Here is an 18,603-nt window from a genome sequence, read left to right as displayed (position 1 = left end):
AGGTGGGAGTTGTCTTACCAACTCTGAGAGGCCAATTAAGTAAGAGGGGAAAAAAAACGTTTGAAGTGATAATCAAGATAGCCCAGTACAAACAGTTTGATAAGAAGTGTGAGAATGCTTACATGGGGAGATAGATTCAATGTTTGCCATATTGAATCTATTTCCCCATGTAAGTATTCTCACACTTCTTATCAAACTGTTTGTACTGGGCTATCTTGATTATCACTTCAAACGTTTTTTTTTCCCCTCTTACTTAATTGGCCTCTCAGAGTTGGTAAGACAACTCCCACCTTTTCACGCTCTCTGTATGTGTATATATATCTCCTCAATATATGTTCCATTCTATGCATCCGAAGAAGTGGGCTGTAGCCCACGAAAGCTTATGCTCTAATAAATTTGTTAGTCTCTAAGGTGCCACAAGTACTCCTGTTCTTTTTTCAAGGTAGAAAAGGCATCTGAACCAGAAGGGTTTTCAGGCTTTGCTTGAGCAGAAGATGAATGCTTGAGCTACAGCTCTGAATTTCTGCTGAGCCAAGCCCCACTGTTTACAGTGCTGGCCTCTGAGCTGACAAATAGCAAGGGCACTTTAAATTTGATTCCACTCCCACTGAATCCCTGTTTTGTTCTTTAGCACCTCAAATGAGAGACGTCATATTCTACTGATAAACGCAGGGTTAAAGTAACTGAAGGAGATTAACAGAGAAAAATAGCAGGTGTTACAGCAGGACACACACGCCAATGTCTCTTGCACTGCGTCACTGCTAATGCCAATGCAATGATCTCTGTTTGAACGCCCAGTAATAAATGTCAGCACTTGCTATTCCAACTCAAATGCAAATTGCCTCCTTGGAGCAGCTGAGCTTCCTTCTCAACCATCCCCCGGCCCTAGTCAGCAAGAGCAGTGAGGCACTCTGCACCTCACAGGATCAGGCTGTTAATGAATATGGGGAACTATCATTTTCTTGAAAACTGTCATAACTTGTTTATTCCCTTGCAGTAATTATGCTAAACATTTACTCTATACAGAGCAGTAATTATTTATAAAAGGCAAGGGAATGTGCTTTTTCTCTGTATGCATATTTAATGGCCCCCTTGTATTGCAATTAGTGCAACTGAACAACAGGAATTGGGTTAGGAGGGGTTGGTCAAAGAAACTCAACTGTAGGTAGTCTCTGTGGTTCTCCCATGCTAGCTTGGAGCTGCTCGTTGGGATCCACTGTTAGAGTCTGTCTTAAGGAGAGGACTATGAGCTGCTTCCCTGGGCACACCCCAAAAGAGGAATATGGGTTATCCACATCAACCTGCAGTTTTGTTGTTCTGATTTAAAACCAATTAAGCAAAATGAATTGCCTGGTCAAACTCATTTTATGACCACTATGCCCCATTTTATTCTACAAGTTCTGTCACATCTGCACAGGAGGAGAAATCCTATTCCCAGGGAGACCCTAGTCCCGAGAACCAGCGACAATTCTACTGTCACAGGGTTGTAATCCAGCTTCCAGACCCTATGGGCTCCTTTCATTCTGTGGAGTCTACCATCCTACGGGACACAACCAAGGCTCAAGCCTGGAATATATCCATGAGCCTGTGAAATGCTGAGCACTATTGTCCGGTACCAAGCACCCTCCAGCCCCATCAAGATCCATGGCAGTTGCAAGTGTTCAGCACCTTGCAGCATCAGGCCCTAAGAGAGGAACACAATTTTCATAAGCCAGCACCACCAGCCTGGTTCTCCTCCCACTTACATCTGTGTTACTCTATTGAGTTAGGTGGAGTGACTCAGATTGACACCAATGAAATTCAGAGAACATGCAGGGTTTCCACCACAAAGGTAACGAAGATTGCTATCAGGGGCTAGATCAGTGGTTTTCAATCTGTGCTCTGCAGACCCCTGCGGTCCACAGACTATATCTAAATTCCAAAGGGATCCACACCTCCTTTCAAAATTGTATAGGGGTCTGCAAATGAAAAAAGGTTGAAAACCACTGGGCTAGATTATAGACGTACCCAGATGGAGATTAAAATATTTGATAGGCCTGTACACAAACACACACTTTAATTTTTTGCATCAGGTGATCTCAGAACATACCAGTAGAATCAAATCCTGTTCTAAGGTACCTCCTAGAATCTGTGTGCTTCAAACAGCGAGTGAGTCCAAAGTGCTACAATAGCTCACATGCAACCTTGGCCTTCAGAACCTGCTGAGAAATGCTGGGCAAGGTCAAAGCATCAAGGACTCAAAAAGTTGCAGGTCTTTCACTTCTACCTGCACAGCTTGAAGGAAGGCCGGACATCAGCTTAATACCACAATGGAAGGGTCGCATCTCTAACCTGTCCCTCTAATACAGCAGCCAGCACATAAGCCCTAGTCCCAGTGTGATGCTCAGATCCATAACCTTCTGGTGAGTGGTGCTTACTACTCCCATCTCAAACAGCAAAGAGAATCTTACTGTGTGCTTCTCTTTAAAATTCCTCCTGCATTGGGCGTGGATATGATCATGATGAAACCTTATTCTCACTCCAGCCCCACACAGGTAGGGTCTATATTTCTTGTTGACTTTGGTTTGGGGAGGAATGAACAAGTTGTATAGAGACGCTGACCACTTTTGTAACCACAGACAGCCATCACCAATCACACCCGGGAGTCATGGCTCATAAAAATTAAGTGTGGCACGTCCGACAGGCATAGCTACAAAGGTGTAAGTGGTGCAGTCGCACCAGTGCCCATGAGGTTTGGGGGGCCCACTCGACCTTCGGCCCCGTTGTAGTAAGGCCACAGTCTACCTATTGGCAGATGAGGCTCCAAGGACAGAGCAGGACGTGGCGTCCTGCCAGGGAAACGCTTCCGCGCCTATCCTAGGTACTCCTCATCCCCAGCATGAGTAAGATCAAGGCCACAGCTCCTCAGACATTGAGTGGCTTGGAGCTGCTCCTGGCAGCACCACCGGTGTGCTGCTACCTGGGGCTTCAGCCAGCATAGCAACCCACCCGACTCCAAGTCAGTGCCCTGCTCACCTGCTGGTCCGTGTCCAATCCCCACACAGGTCTGCTGCCCAGGAAGACCCTAGCCCCTGCCCCGGCCGCTGCTGCCTGGACTCACACATTGAGGCAGTGAGGACCTCATCTGGAAAAGTGCGGCGGATGGACCGGGTGGTGTGGGTGTTGCTGAGGGCTGACCAGCGGGTGCAGGCTGAGCTGGGCTGAGGGTGCAGGGTAGGGGTGTGGAGTGCAGGGGACCAAAGAGGGATCCCCAGGTCCAACTGTGGTTGAGCTGAATGGCTCCAGGGAAAGAGTTGTCGGGGGCGGAGCCATCTTCCAGGGCAGCCCGTGTCTGGGGCGACAATCAATTTCTCTGATATCTCCTACCGGGATGTGCTGACACACATATCAGTATCGGTGTCTCTTGTTCTGATGGCAGCGTGTGTGTCTTAGAAATCAGCCCCTGCCCATCCCCCACCATTGTCTCTGTCTTGAGGCTGCAACCCTCTCGCCCACAAACCACTGCCCCACGGCTGCTGCCTTGCCGCAGCCCAGGTGCTCGAGAGGGAACTAGCCCTACCCAGGACGTGCAAGGCACTTACACCCCGCATGTGAGCAGTCCGCAGAACAACCTGCCACAGGACATTTCCTGGCAACGAGGACACCAGCTTGTGACACAAGAACTGCCCTGCCCAGCAACCAGGCCAATATCCTGCCTCCAGCTGGGGTTGATGCTTCAAGAAACCCGAGCAAGGTGCTTCCACCCCCCGCCCCACTTATTGCTTTGTTTGTATGCGGGTTGATAGACAAACTCTTGGAAGACTACAAGGGGAAACTGACCGGGATGGCTCTTCCAGCTATTTTGAAATAAAAATCACTTTATTCCAGAACAGGTATTCCAGTCTATTTCCTCAGGTAGACAAATTCTTCATTTTTTAAATCCTACTGACAATAGCTGTGAATCTTCTAGTTATCCATGTAAACGGATAATTCTTGTTTGTCGCCTACCAAACTGTGAAACTTTCATATGTTGTGTAAAGCAAGATATCTGTAGCCTTTTTAAATTTGCTGCCTCTCCACTGCCTTGAGCATCCCACTTGAATGGGTGGCAGTAAAGAGCAGCCCCCAATTTACCATTAATTGTTGTGTGCACCTTTCTTAAGTCCCTTCTGATTCATTTCCTGTCAACTACAGTTTAATTCTCTCTTCATGCAACAGCCTCTGCCTGCCTCAGTCATTTTCATTATCACTCAGAACCCCTTCTGGTTTTGCTATTTCTATTCCGGAGGTGGGGGGGGGAGGATTACCTGAGCTGTACACACTATTTGAGTTGAGGACACAGGGAACACATCTATGTGTGTTATGCTAACTTTAGTATTTTGTGGGATGTCCCTATATATCCTACCTCTTTGTTTTGTTGATTGCCCCAGCATACTGAGCAAAGATTTCCAGTTTCCATTGTACTTGTCACAGGGATGCCTAGTTTTCTGTCCTGTTAATTTAGTAGTCAACAATGTAGAACTCAGCAATGTGTATGAGTAGTTCCGATGTATTCCTTCCAACGTGCCTTAACTTGCATTTGTCAGCACTGAACTTCATCTGTCTGTTATCATGTTGCCCAGTCACCTAGCTTTGTTAGATCTCCCTAAAATTTCTCACGTAGGATTTTTTAAACATGAATATTTATATCGCTTATGCTTCAGTGTTTAAACCAGCCACTAACTGCTGGGATGTGGAACACACTTCCCTATGGAGAGGTTATTCTGTGGTATTGTCCGCTGTGGTATTGCACCTTCCGGTGAAGCATCTCGTACTTGCAGTCTCAGACAGTGGCATGAATCATTGGTCTAATCTGGTGTAAACAAACCTTAATTAGTGCTAAATTAATTCATGAGTTATCAAAACAAAATAAAGTATATGTAGCAAAGTATGTTGCACGTTTGCTGGTGCACTTACGATACCGCTCTGTCAGCGCACCACTTAGCATACATGTGTAAGGGGACTGTTGTCTCCTTACTAACATTCAGTGGGGGTTTTGGTGGGCTAACTCCCAGTGCCAAAAGAAAGGGGAAGATCGATGGGAAATCAGGACCCTGAGACGGACAGTCCCCAGGAACAATGGGGAGAGGCCAATGCTCCAGGTCAGCCTAATTGACAGGGTGGGCAGGCTAATTAGGGAGTCAGGGGGGCCAGGGGGATCCCATCTTCCATGTGAGCTGGAATTAGGGTGACCAGATGTCCCGATTTTATAGGGACAGTCCCGATTTTGGAGTCTTTTTCTTATATAAGCTCCTATTACCCCCCCCCCCACCCCCGTCCCGATTTTTCACACTTGCTGTCTGGTCACCCTAGCTGGAATTGCCTGGGTCAGACAGAGTGGGGCCAAGCTAAGGAGAGAGCAGGGGCCCGAGCTGAGCTGGGGAGCAGAGTCGTGCCAGAGCCAGAGGGGCCAGACAAGCAGCCCAGGGAGCTGGAGGCAGAGCAGCAGCAGCAGCCGTGCTGAGGCAGAGTGGAGCTGGGGCTGGGACTGGAGCAGTCCAGAACCAGGTGCGATGAGCACCTGGGAAGAGTGAGGGGGACCCTGGGCAGCAGGCCAAGTGCAGGGAGATGCCCGAGCCAAGAGGCTCTGCAGGCCAGAATTGGAGGGGGATCGTAACCCCGATGGGACGGGCGCGACACTGGGAAGAAGGGTCCCGCCACCTAGAGCCTGTGAGCATGTGGCCACCACCAGAGCAAGTGTTCGACCCTCAGCATCCCTGCAGCACAGCCAGGGCTTGAGAAGGGGCCTGGGACTTGTGAGGAACAGACTGAACTTCCCTTACATTCTAGAGACGCTGGTTGTGATGTCCCCGTGCCACAGAGCGGGGTTATGTGTTTTCCTTTAACCTTTCCCATTTTTTCCTTGTTTTTTTTATTGATTGCTGTTTAATAAATTGTATTTGCTTTGAATTGTATGTAATGATCCATGGGGTCAGGGAAGCATCCAGTACAGAGAGAGCACCCCAGAGTGGGGACACCCTACCCCCTGTCCTAAGTGACGACTACAAGGTTGGGGGTCAAGCTCCCCCAGGAATCCTGGCGCAGCCTTGTTGGGGTTACGAGGACTCTGCCACACAGGAGAGTGGAAGGGGAGCCCTTGAGGTCAGGCAGGGCTCTGAGTAAAGGAAGTGGGAGCGGTGACTCAGATCCTTTCGCTAGCCCACTTCACTGGGGTAGTGTATAAGCCAGGAAAGTTCCCCACAATAGTGGGACCATTCCCCCGCTTACACATGTGACAAAACAAAAAGTGAAACTACAGGAAAGTCATTTTGACAAACTCTTCTAAACCCTTTTTTGGTCTCTTGGGGTTTTTGTGTGTAGTTATTATAAAGAACTATATCAATTTGTTAATAAATATTCTCTCTCAGTAGAGAGGCTCTTAAAAAATCTGGAGTGCACTTAAGAGTTTCTCATATGAGCTTTTAAGCAATTTTACATGGTTTACACGGTTTTATTATCAAGCTAACCCGTAACCCCCAGAGAACAAAAACCTTATATAGTAACAATGTTTAAATACTCCTCTAGCAATTTTTAACCAAAACTAATATCCGGGGGAGGGAGTAGCACTTATAAACACTAGACTTCAAAAATTCCAATAAAAATAGACATTATTCGTCCCGTTTTGCCTGTGTCTACCTGGCAACCGCATCAATCTGTGGTGATGAGCTCCCCAATTCTCCCGTGCATTCCCCCTGCTTGTTCCACATGGGGGCTATTCGCTGACTCTCCAGTATCCTTTACTTTTGTTTTGTTGAATGTATGATTTGACTTTTTTTTATTCTTTGCATTTCAATACGCTTTAGTGTGGAGAAATAAACTAGACGTTTAAAATTCCTTCAGTCTTACTCTAAAATGGTGTTAGAAGCAAAGGTAAGGAAACATTTAAAAAAGATTAACTTGTATCTTTATAAGCATTACAACAATGTTACCTGTGACTGTATAGTTTTGACAAAAAAAGTGTTATAAAATCTAAACTGAAGAGTGAGAAAGGAATATAAATTGCTACGAATGTGCCACATGGCTGAGTTAATGTTGCTGCAGAAGCCTTATGCTTTGAATTTCCTGACACTCTAATGGTTATTTTGCAAGTTACTCTTTAAGATAGAAAAGCTTGATCTAGTTCTCAACTCAAAAGCTACAAAACAACAATTGTAGTTAAATTTTGTATAAATATGTAAATAGAATGTTTCTGTGTGTAGACAGCCTGCAAAAATGTATAGAAACATCCTATATATTGTGTTCATGGATTTGTGGAAAAGATGGACATGTTCTGATTTTCCAAGTTGGTAAATGTAAGCAAAATTTTAGATTTTGGAACTGGGAAGGGGGCCCCTTTGGGGCCTGGCTAGGCCCTTGTACATCCAAGATGTGCAGAAAGTGCAGTTAACTGCTTTTCTTTCACAAATACACAAAGAAGACTCAAATATAAACATCAAGGGCAGCAAAGGGTGTGTTTAACCACAAGGATAAACCTGTCAGAGGCTGACTCAAGTGATGGTTGGCACCATAGTCTCAGTAAAGCAATTCTGCAATGATGTTATCATGCTTTAAGATTTCTCAGAGTAATGAGATCAGATCAAAGCAGTGCCTATTTCAGCACAATTTCTACCAAAGTGCATATCAGCCTGCGTGAATTTTGTCAGAAGAGATTAAAAAAAATACCAGGTTTGTCTCTTTACAAAACAAATGTTTTCTTAAACGGGCAGGAATATTTAGGGGGATTTTTTTTTTACACTGTTTGAACTGTCTAGGTGCAAGCTTCCAAAAACCTTTCTGGAAAAGCTCTGTTAAAATGTTTTATAGCGATGGGAGATGTCACATTTTACTCCACCCACTAGATCAGGCTCAAAGCTTGCAACTTGCCATTGATGAAATGTGGGACACAAAAGGAAGGACAGAGTATCACAGATCAAGGGAAGAAAATCCATATTCGAGATGGGATCACTTCATGGGTTAAGGGTTCTCAATATTTTGTAGCTGTGACCCCTTTCACACAGCAAGCCTCTGAGTGAGATCACCCTTAAATATAAAAAGAAGTGGTTTTAATTTGTAACACTATTCTAAATGCTGGAGGCAAAGCAGGGTTTGGAGTGGAGGCTGATAGCTCACGATCCCCCACATAATAACCTCACCTGCCAGTTTGAGAACTGTTGGGCACTTGAGACAGGAGATGAGGTTTCAGTATCCAGCTCTGCCTCCTTGTGTAACTCTTGGTCAAGTCCCCATATGGCTTGATGCTCAATTAGCATAAATCAGCCACAATGATTTACACCAGCTCAGAATCTGGTCCTTAATATCTCTGTGCCTCAGCTCCCCACCTGTAAAATCGGGAGAGTGACACTACCTCTCTCTTTCACCCTTTGTCTGGTCTGCTCGGAGGGTCAGTTCTTGTGGGCAGGGACTGTCCTTTACCGTATGCTGGTACACCATCAAGCACCATGGGGTTCCAGGCTCAGATAAAGCCGCTAGGCACTGCCCTAGTGCAAATAATCAGTTCTGTGAACCAAATTCTGCGGTCCTTAATCACACAAAACCCCTATTGAATTCAGTGGCAGCTTTTCTTGATTAAGGATGCAGAATTTGGGCCATTAGCAGGAACCACATTTTCCAGAACCTTATAGTACGTTTGTATTTCCAAAGAACAGATGGTGGCCAACATGCCAGGGGAGGGAAGACCCAATCTTTTGGAGCAACTGTATCAGTTTACCCGATAAAGCCTTCGGCTGTTCTTGCCATCTTTCTCTCTGCCACCTTCCTTTCAACCTTGCCTGTTCAGCTCTAACCTACAACGGAGGCTGTGTTGCTCCAAACTCAAGTCCCACCAAACTGCAGCAGAGCATGTTAACCTTTTCTATAGCATGATGAAAGAGCTGCATATTTCACTCTGCTTACCAGACCTGTCAGATATAAGGCAGAGGGACTCATTTTTAATGCTGGGCAGCTCTCCCTAGCAGTTCTGTGTGTTAGCGGTGACTTTCTGTTTATTGCTCTTCTGGTTTTCAAATATTTTAGCTGCTCCTAAACGCAGGATCGCAATGGGGAGGAGGTGGTGGGGAGAGGGGAGATGTGCATTGATGTCTGTGTTTGGCTGAACACCGACAGCCACAGCCCTCTCACAGCATAACTTGGTGATTGTTTTTGGTGCCAGCGGGATGAGTGGAAAGGAGCATACTCAGAATGTGTCAAGAGTGAAATTAATCCCCTCCAACCTAAGCCAGGGGAGAAAAGAACTGTGGAGAATTAAAATTCTCCAGGACTGACTGCTCTGCAAGAGGAACTGGCCCTCAAAACTCTATTGTTAAATAATCTGCTACTGATTTCTCCACTCTCCTCCATCCTCCAATTACCCCGATCTCCCACTCCCCAGCTTCTTCTTTTTTTCCTCTTGCCTCTGCTACTGCGTAGTCCTCTGGTATACATTTATAACATTGTTATTAGAGCATACAGGGAGCTCCCATTGGAGTCAGAGAGTTCCCTGCACAGTTTATAGGTTTGGTCCCCAGCTCTGCATGTATTATTCTGTAATGTGCTTTGCTCTACTTTTGGATGAAGGAAGCTATAATAATAACCAATCATAGCCTCGCTGTCTTCATTTCTGCTCCCCAGGGTAACAGGTGTTGAAAAATTCTCAGCTCAGACATAGAGCAACCTAAAACACACCCAGACCTCAGGTTTCATCCCAGCAGTTGGTTGTCTTGATGGACCACGATCAGATTTCAGAGACAGGACTTGATGTGACCAAGCAAATGACTACACTCCTGAAGCTGTTTTAAAGAAGAGCCACCAACGAAGTAAAGAAGTTTTGCAGCAAGTTGTAGTTAACCACATTGATTAAATCCATGCTTTGAAAGAGAAGGTTCTTTTTAAAGTGCCCCATAGTTAAACCGCAGTTGCACAGGCTGTCTAATGTAAATCTAGGTAGTTCAAAAAGAATTGTGTCTCAGTCGACTGATGGGCTGTGCCCCTTTTGAGCCAGTAACAAATACTGTCACTCACAGGCACTTTTTGCTCCATTAGTTTCGATTTATTGCAGTTTTATGTCGGCCCAAGATAAAGTTTGACTGAATCAGTTCTTGCTGTTAGTTTTACCATCATCATGACCGCTGTTATCAAGCATCTCCCTTTAGTAAATAGCAGTAAAACCTGATAAAAGAAAACCTCCAGGCATTCCTAAGTTCCAACCAAATGGCTTTGTTCCCTTAACATGGAAAATAACATTGATAGGGGAATATTAAATAGAACACACCACCACAAATGCAATAAGCCACTGGTCTTTAAGTATCATTGCTATAGTACAACAGATGCCAATTTCAGACCACTTCCACTGCAAAACACTACAGATAATGATGGTGTTTACTGATCGACTATACTGGTTTTAAAGTTACAAATTTGCTGTTATCATGCCTATCTTTACAAATTAAACCCAGGAGTAAGATATTCAGATGGCATTTTTATGCTTCATTCATCTTTGAAAGTACAGAAAATGAAGTCACTGCTAGACAAGGGCTAGAGAAGGACCCAGGACATATGGGAAATTCAGAGTGGATTCAGAAATTAACTTCCCCAACCAGCCCCTACCTCTGTCAGATCCCAAAAGAAAACTCGGTGCCTAAAACACTCTTTAGCCCATCATTACTAAACACACAATTGTCCGGGAGGGAGTTTGGGTGCAGGAGGGGGCTCCAGGCTGGGGAAGGGGATTGGTGTGTGGGAGAAGGTTCAGGGTGCGGGGTCCCGGCAGTGCTTACTGTCGCTCCTGGGAAGCAGCCCCCAGGTCCCTGCAGCCCCTGGACACATGGGTGGGCAGGGAAGCTCTCACACCCACAGGCACCACCCCCGCACCTCCCATTGGTCACGGCTCCTGGCCAATGGTAACTGTGGAGCCAGCCCTCGGGGCGGGGGCAGTGTGCGGAGCCTCCCTGGCCACCCATGCATCTAGGGCAGTGGTCGTCAACCTTTTTACACCCAAGATCACTTTTTGAATTTAAGGGCAACCCAGGATCTAGCCCACCCCTTCCCCAAAGCCTCGCCCCACTCACTCCATTCCCCCCCCCACCGCTTGCTTTCCCCCACCCTCACTCACTTTCACTAGGCTGGGGTGGAGGTTGGGGTTCAGAAGGAGGTGCGGGCTCTGGGCTGGGGCCAAGGGGTTCACAGTGTGTGAGGGTGCTCTGGGCTGAGCCTGGGGCAGGGGGTTGGGTGCAGGAGGGGGTCCGGGCTCTGGGAAGGAAGCAACTCCCCATTCCCGGCCAACAGGAGCTGTGGGGGCGGTGCTTGCAGGCAGGAGCAGCACACAGATGGAGATTCCTGCCCTCCTGCCCCCAGGGCCACGCTGGTCGCATCCGGGAATGGCGTGGGGCTGGGGCAGGCAGGCAGGGAGTAAGCCTTAGCGTCAGCCCTGCTGCACCACCCGAGATCGCGATCAATCAACTGGTTGGTGACCACTAGTCTAGGGGCTGCAGGGACCTGGCGGCCATGTCTGGGAGCCATGTGGAGCTAGGATAGGCAGGGAGACTGCCTTAGCCCCAGGCCCCCGCTGTGCCATCAAGGTTCCTTTTCAGCTGGGAGTTCCGGTCGAAAACGGGATGCCTGGCAACCCTAAGTGGGGACCTTGTTCAATGGCCAGTAACGCTATAACGTGTTAATGCGTCCTCCAGTGGACATCGCTGGCTCATGTCATGCTGAATAAAGGGCCTGACCGATAAGCTCAGTACGTTTGCATCCATTTGTGGCTGGCGTTGATGTGCTTTTAAGAAGACAGCAACAGTGGTTCAGTAGGAGGTTTATAGTTCCTGATGGTAAAAAGAAAACCTTGGGGGGAGTTTTACAGGTAGACAAAACATTTCTTTCCACGTAATAGGAATGTTAACTAGCTACATGGTGTAACCATGGGAATTTTAATACAATTAACATTATTGAATCAATGGCTGACATTTCCTTCTTGAGTTTGGCCCAGTCTAGAGCAAATGGCTCTTCAGTAGCTAGCTAGCTGAAAGGCTTGATTTAATACCGGAATCAGAAGACGTTTGTGTGCAGTCAGGATTTTGTTGCTTCTCGAGGCTACTGTACTTTAGGAGAAAATGCTGGGGTTTTAGAAAGGGCCTTTGCTTCTTACACATGAGGATGCACACTGCAGACAACCACTCCCTGTCAGCAGAGCTTTTACCCAGACATTTTTACAAATATGCTAAACCCTTTGCATCCAGCGCTCTGGGACTGAGTGCCCCCCTCGGCTTGTTATCCGCAGATCACAGCAGTGCTGCAAGCTTAGCGAGTTATGAAATTGGGGTGGACAGGCACACCCCTGCGACATGAAGCATTCTTGTAGTTCAAAAAGCCCTTCTCCCTGCAGAGATGGCCTAAAGCAAAACACAAATGCAATGGGAACCTTTCCTCTCCACCTCTGCCCACTAGCTCCTTACCCATCCTTTCGATTGATCTTAACCCTTCCTCCCCCCCAGCCCACCTCTTTCAATGCCCTCCTTCTCCCAAAACAAGGCAAGGAGTTTCTTGCACTTCTTTACATTTTTCTCCTGTCATCAACCTTATGTCATGTGTTTATTGCATTAAATGGCTCTGCCTAATTGGAGCAACAATTTAAGCACAGAAAGATGCCCCAGGTCCTGGCTATGTGGGAGCTACAGTTGTAATGGTCCCTGCTGTAAGCTCTCTCCTCAACCCTCAGGCTGTTCTGAGTGGCCTAGTAGAGCAAGGTACTAAATACCCTCAACTCCAGTGGGAATTGAGTGCTCAGCACCAGGGATAGCTCAGTGATTTGAGCCGTGGCCTGCTAAACCCAGGGTTGTGAGCTCAATCCTTGAGGGAGCCACTTAGGGATCTGGGGCAAAAATCAGTACTTGATCCTGCTAGTGAAGGCAGGGGGCTGGAACTCGATGACCTTTTGGGGTTCCCTCCAGTTCTATAAGATAATATATGGAGATATACCTAATAACATGGTCCCGCCCCACTATCATCTCTGGCCTCACTGTTGGTCTTCCTTTCCACTATCACACATCCTGTTAGAATTAGATGAAATTCATATATATTTAAGTGGAAGTTACACATTTGCCCATTTATTTCAATAGTTCCAGTGTGTGGTGGTGGACAAACAACCCCAGTCAAATGGGAAAGATGAGAGCGCATGACAGAAAATTAACAATGAATGCGTTGGAGCCCATAAAAATGCACTTGACGAGCTCTAAGGTGTAGCATCACTCCAGTGGCATTTGCACTTTTGCCTGCAGGTCCAGGTTTCTTCCTCCCTGCCTCAATGTAAAAAGATTTTGAACCAGTGGAAATGCAACCCTAAACCAGATAAGAATGGAATATGAAGAGAAACATGCAAAGCCTTGGTTGCTATGTCCCCAGACAATCATCCATCTCACAATGTGCAGAAAGATACTGCCGGAGACAAAGAATGGTTTAAAACCAATTGCATTGCCATATTAGGGCTAGTCTAAACTGGCAAAAGAGCTGCGACTTTAGTCTTAAAGAAACATTCTAACATATTGGGAGACATTGCACGCCAGCCATTAGGAGAGATTATTCGCTGTGCCGTCAGACGCACACTGCACTCTACCTTCCCGGATGACAAACACCTTGGTCCAGTGAGACAGACTTGCTGCAACCTGGCTTCCGCCAGGTGAGACACACAATCTAACAAAGAGTCCTGCAGTGTGTGATACCGAGGGCCGTGCGTTCCGAGTAACAGTTTTATTACAATGGTTTATGCATTGTAATTCAGTCTCAAAGACTCGGATAACGTGCTCTCTCATTGTTCGCTATAGCAGGGTGGAGTTCTTGGACAGAAAGCACTTATAGCCAAAAATGACCTTTTTCTACAAAAATGAACTTTTGCACGCACACACACACACACACACACACACACACACACACACACACCAAAAGAAAACTCCCACAATTAGGTTTTTACTAAAACCTTTTTTTAAAAAAACGCTCAATAAAAACTGCAAATGAAAAAAATTTGCCTGTTAGTTTGTTTTCCAATCGTAGGTATTTGGTTTTCACTTTTTGGTCTCCATAAGGCTTGGGAGGGGCAGTTAACCTAAGTGGTCAGGGGAGGGCAGGGGGAGCACGTGGACCAAGTTGCCAATACAGCCTGGAGGGAAAGGTGCTTATTGCAGGTTACATTTGTATGCTCATTTACCATTCTGGGGACTATTTTTTTCACTGCGCCATTAGGTTGCCACAGCTTAGCCACTCGGAGAGGTTAGATTGCAAGCTCTTTGGAGCAGGAGCCATCTCTTTGTTCAGAGTTTGTACAGCGCCTAGCACCATGGGGGCCTGGTCCATGACTGGGGCTCTGGGGCATTACCACAACAAAAATAATCAATGATAAGGGAGAGTTTTTCCAAATTGACAAAAATGTAACTTTAAAAAAAAAAATCACAATTTCTAAAAAAAGATTTGATTCTGCAGGAAATTTCAAAAAGCGAGAAGTGAGCTGCTTTCTACACAAATGGAATGAAAATCATTTGAAAACAGTAGCTATTTTGTTTTGTTTTTCCAAACAGCTCTATTATTTACCGTATTGTTAGAATCCCTTAGCTAAATAGCTGCATCTTGGAGCTGATACTCACTGGCTCATGAATTCTCCCTTGTATTTTAGTTAGACACACACACACTCCATACTAGAGAATATCAGCCTTTAGTTTCACCAAATCCCTGATTGCACTGGACTGGCAGCTAGATGCCTGTTCTCTCTGTCCCCTTGCACCATCTGCCAATTGGCACCGGCCTTCCTGTCTTCTGTTTGTTTTCTCCCCTCTCTTCTCCCATTCTCATCTTGTTTGCTTCAATTTTTTCCTTCCCTGTTTCTATTTTGTTGTGTGTGTTCTCTCCCCCGCCCCCCCAGTTCTCTCACTAAAAGGAAGGTTACTCTCCATTGACTCTGTGGGTTTTCAACCTTTTTTTCCATTTGCAAAACCCTAAAAAAAAATTCAAATTAAGATGCAGACCCCTTTGGAAATCACAGACATAGTCTGCAGCCCCAGGGGTCCATGGACCACAGGTTGAAAACCACTGCTGTAGACTACATGTGGCCTCATGCCTGAGCTAAGTGAGACACAAGATGAGAAGGGAAACTTGGGCTGATATGCCTGCCCCTGCAGCCCTGTAAACAGGAGAAACTCTTATGACTGGCTGTATTGGGAGCCACTGCAGGATCAGGGAACTACACCACCTGCTATTTAACCTGCACATGGCAGGATGTAGCACAGGGCAATGCAAGTCAAGGGTCATGTAACTGTTCCCACTTCACAGCTCCTTGCCTTGCCTAGATTTGAAAGCCCTGCCCCAAATCCACTCTCCTTTACCCCAATGCATATAACCAGATTGGGTCCACTGATTTTATATGTAATACACATGCACACTGTGTGTCTCGCTCATCTTTAATTGTCCTAAATAACCCATAACATGCACAGGCATGTCGGTCTACAGTCACTGAACCTCAGTCCGAGGCATAGACTACAGTAGACTTACTGTGCATGGTTACAAAAACTAAAGCGGAATGGTCAATGAGGAAATGGGGCTTTAGAGCAGGGGTACAACGCAGGAGAAAACCGGGCTGTTAAGGTTATGTTAGAGCACATAGAAAAGGAGCTGACTTACAATAATAGTACATCCTGCATCACAAGACAGTGGCTCCAATTTTTCTCTGTTACTAGGTGCAATACCACTGAGCACATCTCTGCACCCAGGTGTGACCAATGGCAGACTGTGGCTTCATAGCTTTAAAACCTGCCTTTGGAGTCCCTAATAACCTAACCACAACATAAGCTATTTTATTGAGCCGTAGTTTCATCTTAATCATGATGATACTGGGTAACTGCTCCCTGTTTTGTTGGGTGGGTTTTGCATTACTCTCCCCTTAATAGTTATGCAATCGATCTGAACAGTCCTGGCCTGAAAATTCTCCTTCAGGAAGGTTTTTAGGGAGATTTCTACTGCAATCAGAGCCAAGCTGTGTACAGCAAGATGCCTAAAAGGTGGGTTAATAAGGTTATACCGCAAGAGGTGGGAGTGACTAGGTGGAGTTCTACCAGCCAGCAAAGCCACACACACTGTGTAGTAGCAGGTTCTTAGGCATCACTAGCCAGGTACAATGTGATTGAAAGTATCTTTAGGGGATCCCAGTTTAGCTTCAATGCAGATTAGGGACACAAACCCACAGTTAATGATCCATCCCAGATCCTATCTATATTTGACAAGGTGGAAATCAATAAGGTGCTGCAGAAAGGTAATAACATTCTGTCAATGTCCTAAAACCTATAGAGTGTAATAGCTTAAAATAGCCCTTCTGCAGGTTTGATATTTTAAAGTCAACCTACCAATTTCTGCAAGGGGGTATCATTCTCTGTCACTCTCCCCCGGAAGGTTATTTTCTATTAAACTCTGCAAGACTTTTCCCTAGGGGATCTGTACACACACCTACAAACACAGACCTGAGCATCACCACACTCAATAAGGCATTCAAACCACCGGGCTAAGCCCCCAGTGACTTCTCTGTTCAAAGGACAAGGAAGGGTGTGTGTCTGGCTCAGAATCTCCCCCAGCCATTCCCTCCCCCACCCCCAGCAATGAGCACAACTGATAGTTTATCATCTACAGCTATGAATCATGAAGAAAGGGGCAAAGTCTCCAGCAAACACCTGTGTGGTGGTCAAAGGTTGGCTGGCAGGAAGTGGCACAGCCAGGCATTGGGAGCACCAGGTCTGTTGATTCCCTGAGAAAGGGAACCTTGGCTACTTGGCAACAAAAGCCCCACACAGTTTGCAGGGAGGGAACAACGACAGGAGCAAGGAGGCCGAGCCCCCAGCTTGACACGGACTAGATCGCCCAGCCCCACGCCTGCAAAGCTCACCGCTGCCTGCCTGCCCACCCTGGCAAAGTAATGAAGTGTCATTGTCATCTGAGCGTAGGGCTTGATCTGCACTGCAGCTCTCACACACAAACCGGCTGAAGTAGCCGGGGATGACATCAGCATTCATAAGTCAGCCCCAGAGAGCTGGGGGGGAGGAGGCGAGGTACCCCGGCTTTCCCTGCTGGGACTCCCCGGCACCCTCTCTTTCCTGGCACCCCATCAGGGTCTAGGGCACGGCTTGGCCGGCCAGCTGCCGGATCGGGGGCTCACCCCTTTCCTGAGTCGCCCCCTCCCTCAAACGGTCTCCTGGGGCATCCCCTTCATCACCTCCCCCAGCTGAGAAGCTGGGAGACCTTCCTCCTGCCCTGCCTCGCCGATGGGGGCTGGGAACCGAGGGTGGGGTCGGACCCTGCCCACGCGGTCCCCTTCCAGAGAGCCCCGCGGCCGGTTTCCTCTTTCTCCAGAGTCCGCAGTTTTGCAATAGCCCGGCTAGGGGCACACCCCCGCGGCAGGCTGGCAGCTGGGCTCACCGCAGCAGGGCGCCCAGCCCGCCGGGCTCTCCCCGAGCGGGCGGCCACCTGGCCGAGGCAAACTTGGACGGGACCGCGCCCTGCCCGGGCGGCAGGCGGAAGGGGAGCAGGTGCAGCCCTGACCCCACAGGGCGGCGGCCGCCGAGGGATCCAACTCCCCTGCCTGCCCCGGCCACGACGCTCCTCCACCCCGGGCAGCTCGCTCCAGCGCCGCGGTCCCCCGCTCTCCCTTACCAGGTGCAGAGCAGTCCGCGCACAGCTGGTTGCCCGGTCTCTGGAGCAGCTCCTGCAAAGCCTTCCTGGGCTTGTCCTTCGCCATGGGGACGGTGCGAGTGAGCAGGGCTCGGCTCTGGCTTCTCTCCTCCTCCTCTGCTAGATGAGCTTCATGGGGCTGGGCTGGGGGCGCTGGAACGGCTACCTCGCCGCCGGGGGCTGCTTCATTTGGCCCCGGCTCAGACGGGCAAGGCGGACCCCCTGGGCAGCAGCAGGGCGCTTAGGGCTCCCGCTTCCCCATCCTCCTCACTGGGCTCTGAGCAGCCTCCAGCCCGGGCAGCAGCCGCAGCTCTTCGCACAGGGCTGGTTCCGCATTCCTCCCGCGGCGGCGGGGAACCGTCTGCCTTTCACTGGAGACCCGAGCCGGGCCCGCTCCTGGCCAGCCTTGTTCACCCGCGACCTCCAGCGGCGAACCCGCCCTCCTGCAGGCGGGCACCCCGGAGCCCCCTGGGCGTGAGAGCAGCGCGCTGCGGGGGAGGACAGAACAAAACCTTCTTCCCACCTTTTGCCCCCGAGCTTGCAGAGACGGGTAGCCCCACTGAGACCACAGCTGAGCGGCTTCAGCTTAAGTCTGCCTAAGCGTTTGCAGGCTGGGGCCCTCGGCGACATGGATCTGTCTGGGCACTTCTCCGATTGCAATGAAGCGCTGCCTGGGTGCCCAGACGGACCCGGACAGATCCATTTGGGGCCTTAGTTTGCATGAAAACAAGGGGCACCACTCACAGTGCCTAAAGTTAAGTATGAGCAGGGCCTTCTTTTGTGTTTATTTTAGCGGATGTTTGGGGGGGGGTTGATCTTTGGGATTGTGTTTTGTTTGATATTGATCATTTAGTGTATTTTTGTTTTGTAAAATTAAAATATCTACCCCCTCTCAATTAAAAAACTTGACTGATGTCCACA

General features: G+C 48.0%; 1 protein-coding gene across 1 annotated transcript in view; it reads right to left on the bottom strand.

The window, feature by feature from the left end:
- The window catches only part of ADAP1 (ArfGAP with dual PH domains 1), a gene marked incomplete in the record, with an annotated part of 115,841 nt that extends 97,760 nt beyond the window's left edge, over positions 1–18,081 (bottom strand). Inside the window, 1 exon segment of the mRNA XM_034784411.1 lies at positions 17,665–18,081. Within this exon segment, the coding sequence (XP_034640302.1) occupies positions 17,665–17,749 (85 nt within the window).
- Positions 18,082–18,603: the final 522 nt, after the last annotated feature.

The sequence above is a fragment of the Trachemys scripta genome, chromosome 10, assembly GCF_013100865.1.
Source record: "Trachemys scripta elegans isolate TJP31775 chromosome 10, CAS_Tse_1.0, whole genome shotgun sequence".
Lineage (NCBI taxonomy): Eukaryota > Metazoa > Chordata > Testudines > Emydidae > Trachemys > Trachemys scripta.
This window is presented reverse-complemented; position numbering and strand designations above follow the sequence as displayed.